A 17,565-nucleotide genomic window follows, 5' to 3' on the forward strand; every position below is an offset into this window, starting at 1 on the left:
AAACTAGTGTTGAACAGCAGTACCCACAGCCATATGCATTTTATGCATGATGCCTACCATTGGCAGGACTTGAATAATGTATAGGCAACCTATGCACATGCCTAGGGAATTATTTGTTGAAGGGAGGGGCAACCTGAGCTCCGGCTGAACTGATACTGGGTGCAGGAGCCATCCCAACAGCATGGGCCAGGAGGAGCAACCCTGGCCACCCTGTACTGATTCAGGTTTGGCTCTGGCATGCTCCTCCCCCCCATCACAACGCAGGGGACATGGGGCCAAACCTGCATGGGCAGTGAGGTGGGTCTGTACAACTCCTCCTGGCCACTGCCATGGGTCCAGCTCCCGCATCTGGGCTCCCCGGGGGGGCGTGCCCAGCCTTGCTGCACTTCCAGCATCTCATGTCCCCTCTGCTCTGCTCATAGGACTTGCTCAGCAGCAGCTCATCACCTGCTAGAAGAACGGGGAGCTGCAGTGAGTGCCTGCTAGGGGGAGTTGACTAGGAGAGGGGCAATGGGAAGGGGCACTAGGAGGTTTTGCTGTGGTAAGGTAAAGTTCGATTGGTTCAGTGTGGGTGCCTCTGGTGTCAAATAATAGGAAGAAATAGTATAGACTGTTATAGCTAAGTAACAATAGTAAGGTAATACTTACTGGAGTATAAAACAAAAACTCCTGTGGAGGTGGATTACCATTTCCTGAGCACTTCAGAGTGATGTTATCACCTTCTTTGAGGGTATTTCTTTGTGACAGCACTTTAATTGTCACCTTTTCTGTAGGATCTGTGAAAATAATGGACACAAGTTAATAGTTTTTATCAAGTACCAAGATAACTATGCATAAAAGGTAAATGTCCAAAGTATATACAATTTTCTCCAGAAGCAGGTGAGGGTATTGCATAATTTTTTTTTTAATAGAAGGAATGAAGTTACTAGGTCTTCTTCCACACTTAGCAGTAATCTTCCTAGAATAAATTACGTAGAAAATCAAGTTTTCCTTAGCAAAATGCCTATAACGAAGAAGAAGTGACCATAATTATTTCATGTAAAAAAGACCAGTAGGAACAATTTCACAGTATGATTTCATTACAAGAGACTTTAACAGCATTATATTCAGCTTGCTGTTTGAAGGGCTTGCAGCAGCCACAAAAAAACTAAAGCTATCAGCCCCCCTGCGATAATTAGATAATAGTATCTTGTATTAAATAAAAAGAAATATTAGCTAAGCAACTATAGCAGGCTCCTCTTAGTGCAGTAGCTTTCAGAAAGATGAATTTGGTGAACTTAAGACTCAACACAGTCAACAAAGCTATAAATGTAATATTTCTGTCATGTTCAATAGGGTTGAGCTATAACATATTGTACTCTGGTAATTTTTAAAAAAATCTTATCTTTACTTTTTAAGAGTATTCTCTAATATAGGTTACTCCTCCTGTAAAGGATGTTAAATATACTTTTCAAAAGCTGAGTAAAATGGGCCAGATTAATGAAAGACAATGTAGAGCTAACTTTTTATATTAATTTAAATAATATATTGTATTCTAATCATGAGATGCTCTTGCATTAGGACAGGGTATGCCGGACCTCCACTGCCTTCATTAGGACTCCATTAAGGTCCATGCTGGTGGATCTCTGTTCAGCACTGGGACAGTTGCACCTACTTTTTAGTTGACAAAAATGGTTAGATTTGCTCTAAATAACAAATCACATGGTACAATTGTTGGTTATAATTTAAAATTTTATATATATGAACCATCATTTGACAATGCTATTTACTCAGCAAAGGGGAAAATGGAATGGATCAGGAAGCACAAGGCTCTTTTGGTCTGTGACGTGAGTGAGGATGAAAGGCTATAATGTGGTTGTGGCACTAGACAGTCTACCACACTGAGAGGAAGTCTCAAGACTTTTGTGTGGCTGTTCTCTTACTCGAATCCAGGGTTAAAAAAAGGCGGGGGGAGAGAGAGCCTGGGATAAAGATTTCTTTGAGGCCCTGTCTGTAAGAAAAAAATTGTACTGAATTCAACCAGTTTAGAATTTGATTTAGATAAATGGGAGCATCCCTTGTGAGGTCGCTTTTTTATTTAGGGGTACCTTTTATTGATTTAACTAGTGAGGCTGGCAGCAGACTAAAAAAAAAAAGATTACTGTTAAGTTAAAATAAGTCCACACAAGGGGATTTCACCAGTTTAACTAAATCTATTTCTCACACTGATTTCTCTAAATCAGTCAAACAGTGAGGGTAGTTACCCAGCTTACCAAGGGAGTTGTACTGGATTCTTGATTTAAAAATTACTAGTGACTGAGAGTGTATGTTTTTACACAAGGGATGCTTTAGTTCATATAGGAATTAATTCCAAGAAGTTCTATGCTATACACGTCAGACTAGATCAGTGGTTCTCAATCTATTCACCATTGTGGGATGCATATGCAGCTCTCTCGGTGTAGTGTGGGCTTCATCCATACAATATGTGTGTTACCTATTGGCCCTGAGAATGTCACATGGGCCACAGCTGTGTGATGACTGGACCACAAGCAGGCTGCAGATTGAGAACCAATGGATTAGATGATCACCAATGGTCCCTTCTAAATTATGAATCCTTGGCCCTAACTTGCTGGCCACACATTATCCGTCTCACTAGGTCAGGATCCCCTTTTCCCTGTCCTCCTTACCTTGTGCAAGTAACACTCTGCACCTGCATTTTGCAGGGTCAATGTCTGGAAATGGATATTGATAGCCAAACATTTCACACGGCCATTCAGTAACCTATACTGATAATTCTATCACAAAACCACCCCTACCCCAACCTTGACGCTCTTTTTTTTGGTAGCATTAGAAGAGGCCAACGAGTGAACAGACTTGGAGTCTGAACCACTCTTTCAAACCTAGAGATACAGCACTTCCATAACAAGTCTGATGTATGCTGGTGAGGCAGTATAGGAAAATTTGTATGTCCCACTGGGTGAGTCTCTTCTGTGACTCTCACTTCTGAGTTCAAGTCAACATCTATGAAGCCCTGAACTATTTAGTCATCTGAGCTACCACATCTCTACTGCTGTTCCGTTGCAGAACTTATCATTTAAGTCACTCTTCCTATAGTTTTATGGAATTTGCTCCCTACAGCAGCAGCGCACCAGACACTGAATGTAAAGTACTTCAGAGCTCTGCATAAAACTTACCCATATGGTCAGGGCTTTGAAAGATTTTGGGTCTCATTTTAATGGAAGAGTTTTTTTGTTGGTGGTGGGTTTTTTGACAAAATTGTGTGTATTTTTGTTATGGAGTTGAATTGGGAGTGGGATTCTTCTTCTGGCATATGGCTTCTGGCAGCATGAACAATGAATCAGATGATGTCAGGTACATAAGGTAACCACTCTATCATGGCATCATGTGAAACGTTGTGCACATCCATCCCCCATCAAGATGGTAAAGAGGGCAGTTCATAGCCAGATGGCATGCTGTTTGTTCTTGAGGTCTACAGAGGCGGGATGGTGATATCAAGAAGCCCCAACAGTAAAGATATAAGTTAAACCGCCCATGATCACAACATATTGTGTTGTAACAAAGAAGAATCTTTCATGTAATTTGGTTGTTCTAAGGGGTATGCAAGAGTCCTCTAAAGAAATCAGTAGACACAGATCTCAGTTGTCTATCTATCAAGAAATCCAGAATATAATCCCACCCTGCCTGCTGCCCTGATTCCTTAGAAATGTAATTTCTGATGTGCTGTCTGAGAGGCTCAACTACTTTGGAAAAGGGGCGTCTTGACTTCAGTCAGCATTCTTGGTGCAGCTCTGAGATGAAATTGTGAAGTAAGATGTCCTAGTGGTTGGCTGCATAGCCCTGCCTTCATGACTTATTGCTGGGGGAGCAATGCCAGCCAGGACCAGAAAGTTGGAGCCTAGAATTGTCCAGGCTGCACCAGTGATGATATGAAGGGAAGAGTAGATCACTGAGCCCAACTTGCTGCAGTGACTACTAGAAACCCATGCTGCTGCATGGTATTTAGCAGGGGCAATAATTAGGGCACTGGTAGATATCCAGCAGGTTACAGCACTAGTGGCCAATGATAAGCCTGCGGAGGAATGGATTTTTGCACATCTTCTCCATGTGCTGTTGGAAGGACAGAGCAGTCAAGCTTTACCCCTAAATAAATAAGGTACAGTTAAAAAACAACTGGCTCATTATTCAGGAGGACCCTGCAGCTGTTGATGAGTGGGATTCATCACTGTCTTTAAACTGAACAGCTGGTATTGTGTTATTTTCTGATTAGTTGTCTTTTAGAAATTTAAGGAATGATAGAGCTTGGTGATGCATCTGAATGCAAATGACTAGATAGATAAATAAATAGATTTCCATTTCTTGGAGCTGTAATCTGTCTTTTTTAAAACCTGTACTGAATTCAGCTATAGAAAATAATTAATAAGAAGGAGATAGAAACTAATTAAGATTACTGACACATTTAAAAAGCACTTGTATCTCACCAACAACAACTTCACCTAACAGCAGTTGAGAAATCTGTTCAAAGCAATTCTGGACACCTATTCCAACAAGATAAGGATCTCAGTTTAGAGATGCATTTGAAAAGAACAAGGGACTGAAGTTATATTAAATGAATAAAGGTATTTTCAGAAGGAAACTAGTAATGCTTCATTCTGTGGCTGAGGGAGCTTCATGCCATGTACTACTCCTTTTCACTAATCAAGGATATGCCCAATTCCCATTGTTAGTTAATTGGCAGCGCAGCGATACTAAATGTCTCTAGAGGAAGCTAGAGATGAGTGTATGAAGAAGTTATCTTAATTAAATAGTCTGCTGAGAGAACAGGATATAATATGCTTGCTAGCCATGCTCTTTTAATCTTCAGTGTAGAGTACCCGTGATTTCTTCAGCGCAGACGATGTTGCCGTTAGAAACGGCACTCTTTTTTTCACATTGGGCCATGATTGCAACAGTCTGGGGTACATAAATTCAAGAAGTGTGTGCAAACTAGATTCACAGTGAGTAGGCTAGCCTGGGGTCTATAAGTGGTCAAGGTAATGGGGACAGCATAACTGCTTAAGAGGAAGTAGCTATGGAGCAATTTGAGGAGACAAGATGCATGCAAATTAGCTCACTACCAGACTTCCTTTCAAGCAGACCTCACTGTATCCTAGATCCTCTAGTAAGCCTGGGCAGCAATTCCCGTGTCTTGTAGGAGAGTGGGGTGAGAGAGAATGAGATTAGGTGCCTTCTCTTTAGAGACCAAAAATTAAAGCAAACTCAATTTGATAGGTATGGAGTGGGTGCTTGTAGACATGGGATCTCTTAATGACTTCTAAGAGTAATGGCTGATATTCCCAATGGCCTTCTTCCTTGTCATTTTCCCTAGCTGTTTTTGAAGAGTCTGTCAGTGGAAAAGAGGTCTGAATTTCTTACTCAGGTGAGAATCAGGAATACCTCCATTAAAATGCATTATGAATGGAATGCAAGAATTGAGTCCCCATTCTAAATCTCTCCACAGACTTTGCTCCAGAAGGGAACAGAAGCTAGGCAGCCAAGTAAGCCATAGATGGTTGCCTCAGTCTGGGGCTTTCCTCTTCTCTGGATAACGGATCATTGTCCCTGACAATTTTAAGCAGAGGGATAACTTGCACTGTTTGTTTAGATTCATGACGTTTTTGTGCTCAACGAGTACTCTAAACATTTGGGTACCTTAGTATACCAGTCTTGATGTGTGTTAATTTATATTTACTGCGCATTTCACTGGGCAGAGAGAGATGCAAAGACTATCTTTAATTCTCACACAATATTTTTGAAGTCTAGTCAACTACTACGAAAACTTCTAATTCAGCTTATTTAGCAATAGTTTGTTACAAGGACTTGAAATTCCCATATCATAGGATTCTGTTAGCTGCTACACTTTTCCTCCTGAAACAGTAATCTTAATATTCAGAAATCTAATGTCATTGAAAAAGGAGAATAAAAACGCAATCCTGAAATGGATGCAGTGTATGCTTGATCAACTTTGAAAAAGCATTAATCCTATTATCAAAAAGAGCATCATTATTCGGATTTATCTCAGAGTTTTACTAAGGGGTTTTGCTATCAAAGAAAGTCTGGGACCCTGCGATTTTGCTGATAGGTGGATTTTTTTCCCCAGAAAGATCATATATTTATGAACATAAATCCGCGACCCAGTTTTTAAACAACTTACAGTGAACATCAAAGACCACTGGTTCAGATGGTATTTTTTCCTGTCCAGATGGCCCATAATATGTTACGCTACAGGCAAACTGTGCATTTGCATCCTTCTTTGTCGGCATGAACTGGAGAGAAGATGTCGTGGTGAAGAGTCCAGTTGATTGGTCCACCACCTTTTGTAAGCTCATGACTACAGCTGAAAAGAAGACATTGTTTCAGTAACATTCTTAGTATATACAATCTTTCCTAATTTTGGATTTTTTCTTATTTTGTACAATAATCATTTTTATGTATCTATTGCTCGGCATCCAAGCACAAGAATTTTAAAGCAAGCAATACAATAAACAAAATTCACTGCAACAGACTACACCTTCTGGTCCTGACACTTTCGCCCACAAAGAAAAAACACCCCAAGAAAGACACCTTGTAAAACAATGCTGTCCTAAAATGCCGAAAGTACTTAAAAAAAACAAAAACAAAAACAAACACTTTCTAATTAATTTGCTAGTTACTTAAAAAAAATTCTTTAACTCAGAAAGATACATCTAACTTTTTGGCAATAATACTACAATATTGAAACCCACAATTTTATGTCTCAGTCCTGCAAACCTTCCCCCCACGTGAACAGCATTAGTCATGGAATAACCCTATAGATTTAAAGAGGATTACTCATATGAGTGAAGTTATTGACATGTGCAGGTTGTTCTAGAATGAGGTTCATTGTTCATTACTGAAACATACCTCCTTCAACGGGCTGCAAAATATTTCCATTTTTGTACCATGTAATGTTGCCATCTGGATAACTATCTCTTGCAATACATTCCCCGAGCTGCAGAACACAAGAATTATCAAACATTTTGTCCTCTGACATTTTGATAGAATTACTCCATTTATGCTTACATGGTGACTCTTGGTTATGTGATTAGTTAAAGTCTCAGGAAAGGACAAACAATCAAAACGTTTTGATTTTTTTAAAAGGATAAATGACAAATGATGCCTGGGTATTTCTTGGGGGCGGGGGGATGAACAGAACTTGACCCATTCTTCTGGATGTGGGGAGGGGCTAGTTGTAACCTTCTAGTATGTTGCTGTTATTCCTGATTCAGCTGAAAACTGGTTTTCCGAGAGATGGTTTCAGAAGTTTTATACTCTCAGACCGGGTCCTGAGCAATCCTCCCCATATCCCACTATTGCTAGCTCAGAAAACACATACAGAATATTCCATCTTGCTGATGGCACAGCTCCAAGCTCACCTCCAGGGACATGAGTTTAAATTAAGAAAAATGCTCTTACCATTTTAAGCTTTTCTGTTTCTAGGAAGTTTGCTGGATGTATAATTTCTGGTTGAGATGGTTGTTCTATAAACAAAAAATGTGTGTAAGAGAAAGGAGAGCAGGGATTTCAGTTTGTTGTATAAAGTACTAACATTCTCCAACAACGAAGACAGAACAGTCAGCAACCTGGGTTCAGCAACTACATTAGAACTATTTGGTGAGCTGCAGAGTCATCAGGCTTTTCATCTGAAACCTTGTCTTTTGGGGGTTTACATCTTCCTTGGCTGTTAAATAAAATTGCTCCTACCTAAATATTGGCAAATGGACTTTGGAAGAGGGGGAGGGGGCATCTCGCGAGATTTAACAGGAGAGAGAATCATGTTACTGGTTTCACTTTATATATATGTCATTTTACAGGATAATATAAAAGTAGCGTAAACTTATGCTATACATTGGCACGCTATATTTTAGCCAGGAATGCTACAACCAAGATTAAGAGAGCCTACCGATGAACATGATACATTTCCAGAAGAAGGAAACAGTGGTATATAAAATATAGTGGCATAAAAAGTTTTAACACAGATATTAGTTTAGCTTTAATATTTCAAATGGTGAAACTCAACTTCATCCCACTTCTCATTTTCCCCCATACTATTGTTATACTTAAGTAACACCTGAGATTAGTATAACAGAAGCAACTATAGTATCTGAAATTACTAATTTATTTTTCAAAACTGACTAGATTGAGTCGATTGCATCTTTTTAAAAAGCAAACTTTCTATTCAGTAGCAATATACATCATCCTATTAATAGTAGCTGCTCCCTTCCCTGTTAGAGTTGAGGCGCCATCAGCGTTTCCATTATAAAAAACACTATTTTCTAGAGACTATATAAGTTGTATGTTAAAATTCATTCTGGCCAAAAGCATGGAATGCAAATTTTTATCTCCAAGAGACTGTTTTTCTATAAGTTCTAGGGAAACAAAGTCTGTATATTTACACAGTCAAAAAAAGTCTTTGCACTCCAGCTGTGCTTCTAAATAAGCAGACATTTATGTACACTTATACAAACCGAAACTGTCTCCAAGTTGTCACATTTCAGCTTACAGAAGCTTTTTCAAAATCAAACCTATCAAACAAAGCTAGTAATCTGGAAAGTTACCAAGAGCCTTGCTATCCTGATCCAAGTTCTCTTCACACAATTTAAAAATATAAAATAAAGAAAAAAACAGAATAAAAAGTTTATTCATTTACATTTGGGTAGTCACACTTGTCATGCCTACTACAGCACTAGCTAAGTTTGCACAAGTTTCCATTCTAAGTCTCTTTCTTCATATATTGAGATCTAAAATGCAGGAAATTGTAAGATTTGTCCAAACAGACAATCAAAAAGAAAAAAAAAAGCAATAAAGTAAACTATTTATTTGGAATTCTCAAACAACTTGCCTGTGGCAAATAAAATACCAAAGCACAAAAAACCCTGGCTCAAAAAGCCTCATGTCGTTCTCAAGCAGAAAACAGACCAGACCAGATGTATTTTAGAAGAGTAAACACTGTTTGTGTGTTTTAAAACAAACCGATTAACCCATTTTCCAAACACACTTGCAGGGACAATAGGTTTTCATGCCTATCACCTGAACCACAATCAGGTCTCCTAAACTGCCCTCATCTCACGTAGACAGGTCCCATAAACAAAAATGGCTGTTTTTATATCATTTTTATATCATTTTGCCAGCCATCCGATAAACTGAACAAATTTGAAGTTTGCTGTCTTTTTGTTTTGCCCTTCTTTCTATGTTTTCCTCTCAGTGACTGCACTTGGTTGTTCTTTAATGAGGGTTATCCACTCTTTGTTGAGCTCTCCCCTCTGTGAGTTCAATAAGAGAATGAACCATCTATCCTGCTTCCGCTTGGATTACCTGGGGGTTTGAACATTGGCCTGCTAAACCCAGGGTTGAGAATTCAATCCTTGAGGGGGCCATTTAGGGATCTGGAGCAAAAATCTGTCTGGGGATTGGTCCTGCTTTGAGCAGGGGGTTGGACTTGATGACCTCCTGAGGTCCCTTCCAACCTTGATATTCTATGATGCACAACAAAAATATTCACTACTTGGAATGGTAGCAGTGAGCCAGAGTGAGTGATCTCTCCACCCACATATGAGGAGGTGGGAGGCAGAGAAAGGGGGTGCTGCTGAGTAGATGAAATGGAGAAGGCACAGAAGAGTTGCTTAGAGCTCTCCCTGCCCACTCAGGGTACATCTACACCACAGTTAAAAACCTGCAGCTGACCTGAGCTCAGTCTAAACAGCTGTTTAACTGCAGAGCAGACATCCAGGCTTGGGCTGGAGCCTGGGACCTAGTATCTTGTGAGGTGGGAAGGTCCCAGAACTGGGGCTGCAGCCTGAGCTGGAACATCAACACTGCAATTCAACAGCCTCGCAGCCTGAGTCTGCTGGCACAGACCAGTTGCAGATGTCTAACTGCAGTGGAGACAGTGTTTAATTTGTGCTGGGGCTGAGTCCCAGCACTCCTAGGGTTGGCAGTTCACAGCCCCGGCACCTCTAGGCCTGACACATCACTTAAGTAAAAAAATTGCTTCAGCCCCAGCATCTCTTTCATTGCAAATTAAGCACTGAGTGCAGACAGAGGCTGCTGCAGTTGAGGAGGAATAGCAACAGGCTTTCACCTGTGCAAGCAGATTAATATACTGTGCTTACACTTACTGGGTGCCAGACATATAGAAGATCATCCGCTGAAGCAGAAGGAAATTTTAAGCTCAAGAGTTTAATAGCATCAGAGCATAGGTTGGTAGGGCTTGTAACTTCAGCAAACTGCTTATCTCTGGCTGCAGGGGCTTAGAATAGCACCTTTACAGCTCTGTAAGCACATTAACTCAGCTTGCTAGCTTTAGAGTCCAAATAGCTGTGCAAGGAGATAGGAGCGAATGTATGTGGAGCCAGTATGCTTTGGAAATGTTGGCTATCTACATCCAGATGAAGATGCTGGAAAGATCCACCAGGAAAGCTGGCAGAGGTTGTTACTTGAACAATCCAATGAGGGCTATTAGCAGGTGTTATCTGTGTAATGAGCCAATGCACCTCGTTAGCTGCACCAGCTGATTAACTCAGGACTAAAGATGTAACAAGCTCCACCGAAACTCAGCTTCAGTCAAACCTCAAGGGACAGATCTGAATTTCAGATAACCAAGAATGTTGGTTACTTGGGATTCGTTCAGCTGTTCGAAGAGTTTAGAAGCTTTACTGGCTGAACCTATGCAACTTGCCAACAAATCTTAATTCTTCCTTAATATAAACCAACTGGGGAAATTAAATGTTAACAGAACTTTAAAATCGTAAAGTCACTCCAAAACACTTTTTTTTCCAGAAAATTCTGAAGTAAAGGTTTTTCTGGTAATGTTAACTCAGCCACATTACACATTCAGCATTTTCTATTCTTATTTTCCTTGCTAAAATGTAGCTTAATTAATAAATTACAGTCCGCGGGCCATGCCAGCTCTGTGGTGCAGCGGGTCTAAGGCAGACTCCCTGTCCCTGTGCCGCTCCTGGAAGTGGCTGGCACCATGTCCCTGAGGCCCCTGTGGGGGGGGGAGGCAGGGAGGAGTGCAGAGGACTCCGCACACTACCCTTGCCTGCAGGCACCACCCCCGCAACTCCCATTGGCTGGGAACAGGGAACTGTGGCCAATGGGAGCTTCGGGGGCGGTACCCACAGGTGAGGGCAGTGTGCAGCAGAGCTGCCTGTTACACCCCGCTCCCAGGAGCCACTGCTGAACATACTGGCCACATTTAGGAATGGTGTGGGGCTAGGGCAGGCAGTCTGGAGCAACTTGAGGTAAGCGGCGCCGGGCCGGAGCCCGCACCCCAATCCTCTGCCACACCCAACACCCTTCTTGCACCCTAACCCTCTGCCCTGAGCCCCTTCCTGCATACCGCACTCCTTCCCACATCCCAACCTGCTGCCCCAGCCCTGCATACAATTTCCTCACCCACCTGTGGCCCTCAGGCCAAAATGTTTGCCCACCTGTGCCATAAAAGGTAAAGGATGTGCAACATGGCTGAAAAAATATTATGTATGCCTTAGCAATAGAACTATATACAGTAATTCAACCACTTGGTATTCAAATATTTTGTAACCTCTCTAAAATACAGTCTCATCTACATATTTACTCCTTCATGATAAATTTACTCCTCCTTTATCACTTCATTTGAAGCACCCTGCACACTTATCCCTGCTGTCCTTAATTTAATTGTTCTTGCAGTCAAATATCAAAGTTAAACAATGGAAGTGAATTATTGTTGACTCCCAATCACCCTTCAAACTGATTGGGACACTGTCAACACTGTATTAAGATACCAGCACAACAACATTGAAGAATTCCTTACACCTTCTTTCTGCATGAGTTATAAAATCATCACCACATTTGGTGAATTATGTATTTTCTCTGAGCCAAAATGTAATCTTTTTGATATTGTTATTAACTTTTCAACTTTTCTTGACATAATTACTTTGTGTAAACTGTATTTAAACATGCATCTTGAGTGCACAAAGGCAAGGAAGCAAAAGAAAATTTCAAGATTGGGTATGGAGGAGAAACCCACTGTTTTCTGAGAGTCTACTCACAGTAGGAAATGCTACACAGAGGGCAAAACATCTTCAAAATAACAAGGCTATTCAGGAAGTCCATAATGCTGTTGCACAAGAGGGCCAATGTCAAGTAGAGGAGGAGAAGATGAACTTCCATTTTATTCTGTAGTGATTAGTCATGCTGGCTGTCTCAATTTTTGTGTGTTTTATGTCAGAAATCCTAAAGGGGCCTGAATTTCAAAAATTACCAAGTAACTTGTCTGTGAAAATCCTGGACTCTGAAAAATTTAGCAACTAGAATCACCAGTTACTTCTGAAAATCTTAGACAGATGTGTTCATTAGTAATGTTTATGGTGTCAAGCCTTAGGTCATAATGCTAATACACTTTGTTGCTGACATTTCAAAAGGGAAGAAAAATATGAGTTTTGGCTAGTATGTTTTTAAGCCTTTATTTCAAGTTTCATTACCTGTGTGTGCCAGGTTCTTGAGGACATTTAAATACATTTCTTTAAACTCACATACTACCAAATGTTTCCAACATATCACTTAACACTTCTCCCACCCCCAGAAAAGTTCACTTACAGAGTAAGTGAAATTTTTCCTATCAGTCTTATTTTTACATTTTTCATTTTAAGGGCAAAATGATGTAGCCTATGCATACAATTGATTCATTATCAAGCCCTGAAACTCCTCTTGTTCAGAGTAGGCAGACTAAGACTACAGAGAGTCCTGTTACACAAATGCTACAGACAGATTAGACTTTTTACTGCAGAAAACTGCTAATGTTAGTCATTGATTCTGCATAATATATTTTTTAACTCTTTTTGCTTTCAGCAGCAATTCCCTAATTGGAGATCCATATTAGTAGCTATGCTAAGCTGTTACTTACTGAACACCTTGACTACTGTAGGCTCTTCATACACATTGTCCTCGGTTACTAGCATACATACAAATCTTCTTTCATCACTGATCCTTGCATTTTTGATGGATAATGTATAATTTTCTGAGAGACTCAATCTGCCTTTGTATTCGGCTATGTCATCATATTGAACCCTTTTTTTTGTTTCTGACCTGAAGGCAATAAATACTGGAGAGCTGTTTTCCGGTTCCTAAAATAAATAAATAAAATTAAAATTAAAATAAATAAATGCTTCATTTTTCCATAAACACAGAGACCTATTTAGAAGTGCCCCAAGATCTGCAATGGGTGCTTGCTATCCAGCCAATATGTAGTTAAAAACGATGACAACAGACATAATTCATAGGTTTTGGATTTTTGTTTTGATTGGGGGGGGGGGAGAATGGGGAGAAGAGTGATGATAAGATCTGTCATTTGAAGGACAGCCTGTTGTGCTACATAGCATACTGGGTGTTAGACTGGTTGCACTGGAATGGATCACCATTCCATGATACAATACTGACATGGAATGAGGAAGGCCTTCTGTGACAAAGGCTGGTGGCTGTGGAATTAGTTGCATTTCCACATACCAAAAGGTATACACAATATCAGAGGCATCCAAAGTTAACTGAAATCTTGAGTCTTCTTTTTTTAATCGGCTTTGGAGCTGTGCTTCGGCTCCGCTTCAGGCAGAACCTGCAGCTCCACTGCTCCAGCGCTGCTCTGCGCTCCAGCTCCGGGCTCCGCTCCAATGCCCTGTTTCTTAGGCTATTGTTTTTATGTATTTTGTATTGTTTGTCACGGATGTTTAAATCCCAGGTGGGGAACTATATTTGATCAGGCAAAATTGCCCATTTTATTCTAAATTAGTTTTTAGTTTTTTTTGTTACAGCATTCAGAAGTCTCTAAGCATGGGACTATACCTACAATAAAAGATTACTTATATGTTTCAGGATAACTTGTAAAGTAGTTTCTAGACATCCTCCTTACTTTAATCGGTATGCAATTGCTATAAAAAAATGGAAAATATCAAAGGAGAACTTTACATGGAGCTGCCATAGAGAAAGTTAATATTCATACAAGGCAGAACTTCAGGCTGTGTTTTCCAAGATTTGTTTCCCCCTCCCCTCCTTTACATAAAAGCAAAGGAAAGGACTATTCTTCATGTTATGATGTTCCAGGAAACTGAGATTCTCTTTAAATCAAAGCACCAAGAATTGGTAGCACAGTGCTTATGAGCTTTGTTGTTCCTGTCTGCAATGCATGAATATGTTCTGCCCTAGCATGCACCGAAGTCAAAATAAAATCTCCGGTAGATTCTCTGGAGACAGACTCTTCTCTGAGTGTTTCTAAGTCCACACCAGGGACCTGGAAGGGCTACCCTGAGAATATTACATTAGAAACTGAAATCTCCTCTCAGTCTATAAAATAAGAAGTCTATGACATGCCCAGAAATTGACAAGGGTGTTCCTGCTTCCAATGAAAGGAAAATGTCTTACAAAAGATGAAAAATAAACAAAATCATTGGCATGCTAGGTGGCCAGGGAGCAGGGGGTTACATGGAATACATTTTGGCAGTACTTAGCATGTTAAAAATCTTAAGCTAGTTGCAGTTGTACAAATAATACACAGCATGTGTCACCTACCCCTGGACCCTTGGAGGTGGTGGTTTAGGAAAGGTGTGATAGGCAGGGCCGGCTCCAAGCATCAGCCCAGCAACCAGGTGCTTGGGGCGGCCATTGGAGAGGGGCGACACATTGGGCTCTTTGGCAGCAATTCGGCGGCAGGTCCCTCAGTCCCTCTCGGAGTGAAGGACCAGCCGCCGAATTGCCGCCGAAGACTGAAGTGGTGGCAGCAGAGCTGCAGATCGCGATTGCAGCTCTCTTTTCCCCCGCTCCTCCTTTTTGCTGCTTAGGGCAGCAAAAAACTCTGGAGCCAGCCCTGGTAACAGATCTAAAGCAATCAGCAATTTCTAAATTTTTTCTCCACTGTTGATTAGTAACGATTCCTTGTGCAATGGGATTGGGGGAAGAGAGCCAGATTTCTCTCAAAATAGCTTTGCAAGTTCACCAAGTGCAGTAACTGCCTTTCTAGAAAAAAGCCCAGAAGGAAGGAAGGAGTTTTCAACAAAATTCTGGCCATCTTTTGTAGGCTTATTTGAAGTATTTTAACCCTCCCCCTAAGCAAACATGCTCCACAGGACTCTGCAATTTACATCCCAAAATGCAGAGGTGGCTTTGAAAATTCTGGAGCTCTTGAGATCCCTCCCTTCTTCCTTCAAGAATTTTTAACCTCATGGCATCTTGTACGGAAAATGCAATTTCACAGTACTGCAGTTCACTCCAAGTCCTTTTAAATTTTGAAGTGGCAGATTTGTTGCACAAATATGGACCATTTGGCCACCACCAAAAGAAGAGAATTAGACTAATGAAGAGGCAAAACGTGGAAGTAGAAATTCCCTGCCAGAGCAAGAGATCTGGGAACTAAGTCAGCCCTTAAAAAATGAGACCTCCTACTCCTCAAAACACCTGCCAATGCATATAACATTTTGGTTTGGGGGAGTGAGAGGACAGCTTTGGAAATGGAGGTCATAATCAGGGGAGATGCTTAAATAGGCTTTTCAGAAATATGGAAAATGTTAATTTTGACTTCAGTTAGAGAGAGATGAAAGGGGATAGTGTTTATCATAACTGGTTTGCCCATCCATATTCATTAATTACTGCATATGGTATCAATGCTGCTATGTATGCTTGTGCTGTTTATTTTTTTAAGCTTACAGTGTTATAGGACATGAACTACAAAGTGACATTTACTAATAATAGTGAAGTTCACTGTGTTTCCAATACAAATCAATGGAGTGAGTCAAGGCAGCGTTAGCTTTTTTCTACTGTGCTTCTGGCACATTCTTTGCACACCATTAGCTGCACAGGGAAACAGAACCCAGCTCTCCAGAAGGCTCACTTTGCCCTTTGCAGCATGAAAAATAGAGTGAAGCATGAAACAGCATGCAGTAGTTGCCAACTTGGGGATCCTTTTCATGAGGATAAAAACACTTCCTGCTTTAGGAAGGTTCAAATGTACAAAGATGGCTTTTTCAGACCAATAAGAGTTAGGCAACCTGGCATGTGACTTGACAGAATGCCCTAATTCTAATAATTATTTCTCTTGCACATCTGAGACTAATTCTACCTACATTCACTGTACTTGACAGCAGAATAGTGGAATTATGTAAATTTGAATCTGCACTTTTATTCACAAAAATATACGTATACTGGCAATAATTAAGTTCAAGGTAAGCCATACTCACATATTTCCATTTTCCAAACATCAGGTCAGTAGGTATTCCCTGAGAACAAGGCATAACAATGGTATCTCCATATACTGCATTTACTGTGTACAATCCAAGGCCTATGAGAGAGAAAGGAATGGTAAGTGTTTTATTGGAATTCTAAGGTGCTAATTACTATTTGGTTTAAGGTAAAACGAATGTCTTACGGCATTGTGTTATTTTTTAGGGATTCATCCATGAATGTTTTTAACAAAAGAGGATTCAGTACATTAAGTATGTTTAGGTAATTATTCATGGGCTTTATACATTCAGATTTCCTACTGTAGTTAATGCAAGTCATGTGGATTCTGAGAACCGAACTTCACTCTTTCAGCGAGAAGACCATATAAAAAAGGCTATGGACACTGGCTGCCAGGGCCGGCTCTAGGCACCAGCAAACCAAGCACATGCTCGGGGTGGCATATTTTCAGGGGTGGCATTCCGGCCATTTTTTTTTTTTTTTTTTTTTTTTTTTACTTCAGGTGGCAAAAGCCTAGAGCTGGCCCTGGCAGCAGCATGTCATGTGTGGAGGGTGCCCTGGGGCTGCAGCGGTTCACACCGTGGGGGAGCAGCACCCGCACCTTCTGGCTGGGCCGGGCAGGCTCCAAGTGGAAGACACTCAGGCTGGAGGCCGTCCATTGGGGCACACAGAGCTGCCTGCAGGTGCTGCAGGACGGCCGCCCCCTAGGGCCATAATCGGGACTGGGCAAAGCAGCCTGAGCCACCCAGGGACTGCAGCAGGGCAGCCAGAAGCAGCAGCAGGGCCATAGAGGGTGGAGCACTGCAGTGTGGGGCCTGCATCCCGCTCTCCGGGGCTACCCTGTGGCATCCCTCTGCAGCTACCCTGCCCTGGCTCCTCAGCCCGCTGCCGGGGCAGTCCCTCAGCTCTGCCCTCCCAGGTCCCAGCCGGTCCCAGAGGCAGGAGCCCTGGCTGGAGGGACCCTGGGCTGAGGCGTGGCCCAGGTGTCCCGCTGCTTACTCCGATCCTGCCAGCGCCGGACCAGCTAGAGGTGAGGGGGGAGTGCACGGAATCAGCACTGGTGGGGGAAGCCCAGGGCTGGGGCAGCAGGGGGTGCAGGTGGGTGGGGGGGAAAGAGAGCTCAGGGCTGGGGTTGGGTGCAGCCAAAAGTTTTTTTTGCTTTGGGTGGCAAAAAACTTAGAGACGGCCCTGCTAGCTGCTACCTTGTATCCAGCCTCGTTGCCTTAAAACTGAACAAACATGTTTATCTTTCCCATCTGAAAACTCAGCCAGTTCTGTCTGCAGGGCATATGTCGCAACACTATC

At 41.5% G+C, this 17,565-nt stretch overlaps 1 protein-coding gene across 3 annotated transcripts in view; it reads right to left on the reverse strand.

The window, feature by feature from the left end:
• ALCAM (activated leukocyte cell adhesion molecule) overlaps positions 1-17,565 on the reverse strand; it is a 169,015-nt gene that overhangs the window by 31,107 nt on the left and 120,343 nt on the right. For all 3 annotated transcript variants that reach the window (XM_030582347.1, XM_030582328.1, XM_030582338.1), the window contains exons 2-7: positions 16,260-16,360; positions 12,944-13,163; positions 7,471-7,535; positions 6,919-7,006; positions 6,191-6,373; positions 649-776 (exon numbers count right to left, since the gene is read on the reverse strand). In XM_030582347.1, the coding sequence (XP_030438207.1) occupies positions 649-776; positions 6,191-6,373; positions 6,919-7,006; positions 7,471-7,535; positions 12,944-13,163; positions 16,260-16,360 (785 nt within the window). The remainder of the gene's footprint in view (positions 1-648; positions 777-6,190; positions 6,374-6,918; positions 7,007-7,470; positions 7,536-12,943; positions 13,164-16,259; positions 16,361-17,565) is intronic.

The sequence above is a fragment of the Gopherus evgoodei genome, chromosome 1, assembly GCF_007399415.2.
Source record: "Gopherus evgoodei ecotype Sinaloan lineage chromosome 1, rGopEvg1_v1.p, whole genome shotgun sequence".
NCBI classification, from domain to species: domain Eukaryota; kingdom Metazoa; phylum Chordata; order Testudines; family Testudinidae; genus Gopherus; species Gopherus evgoodei.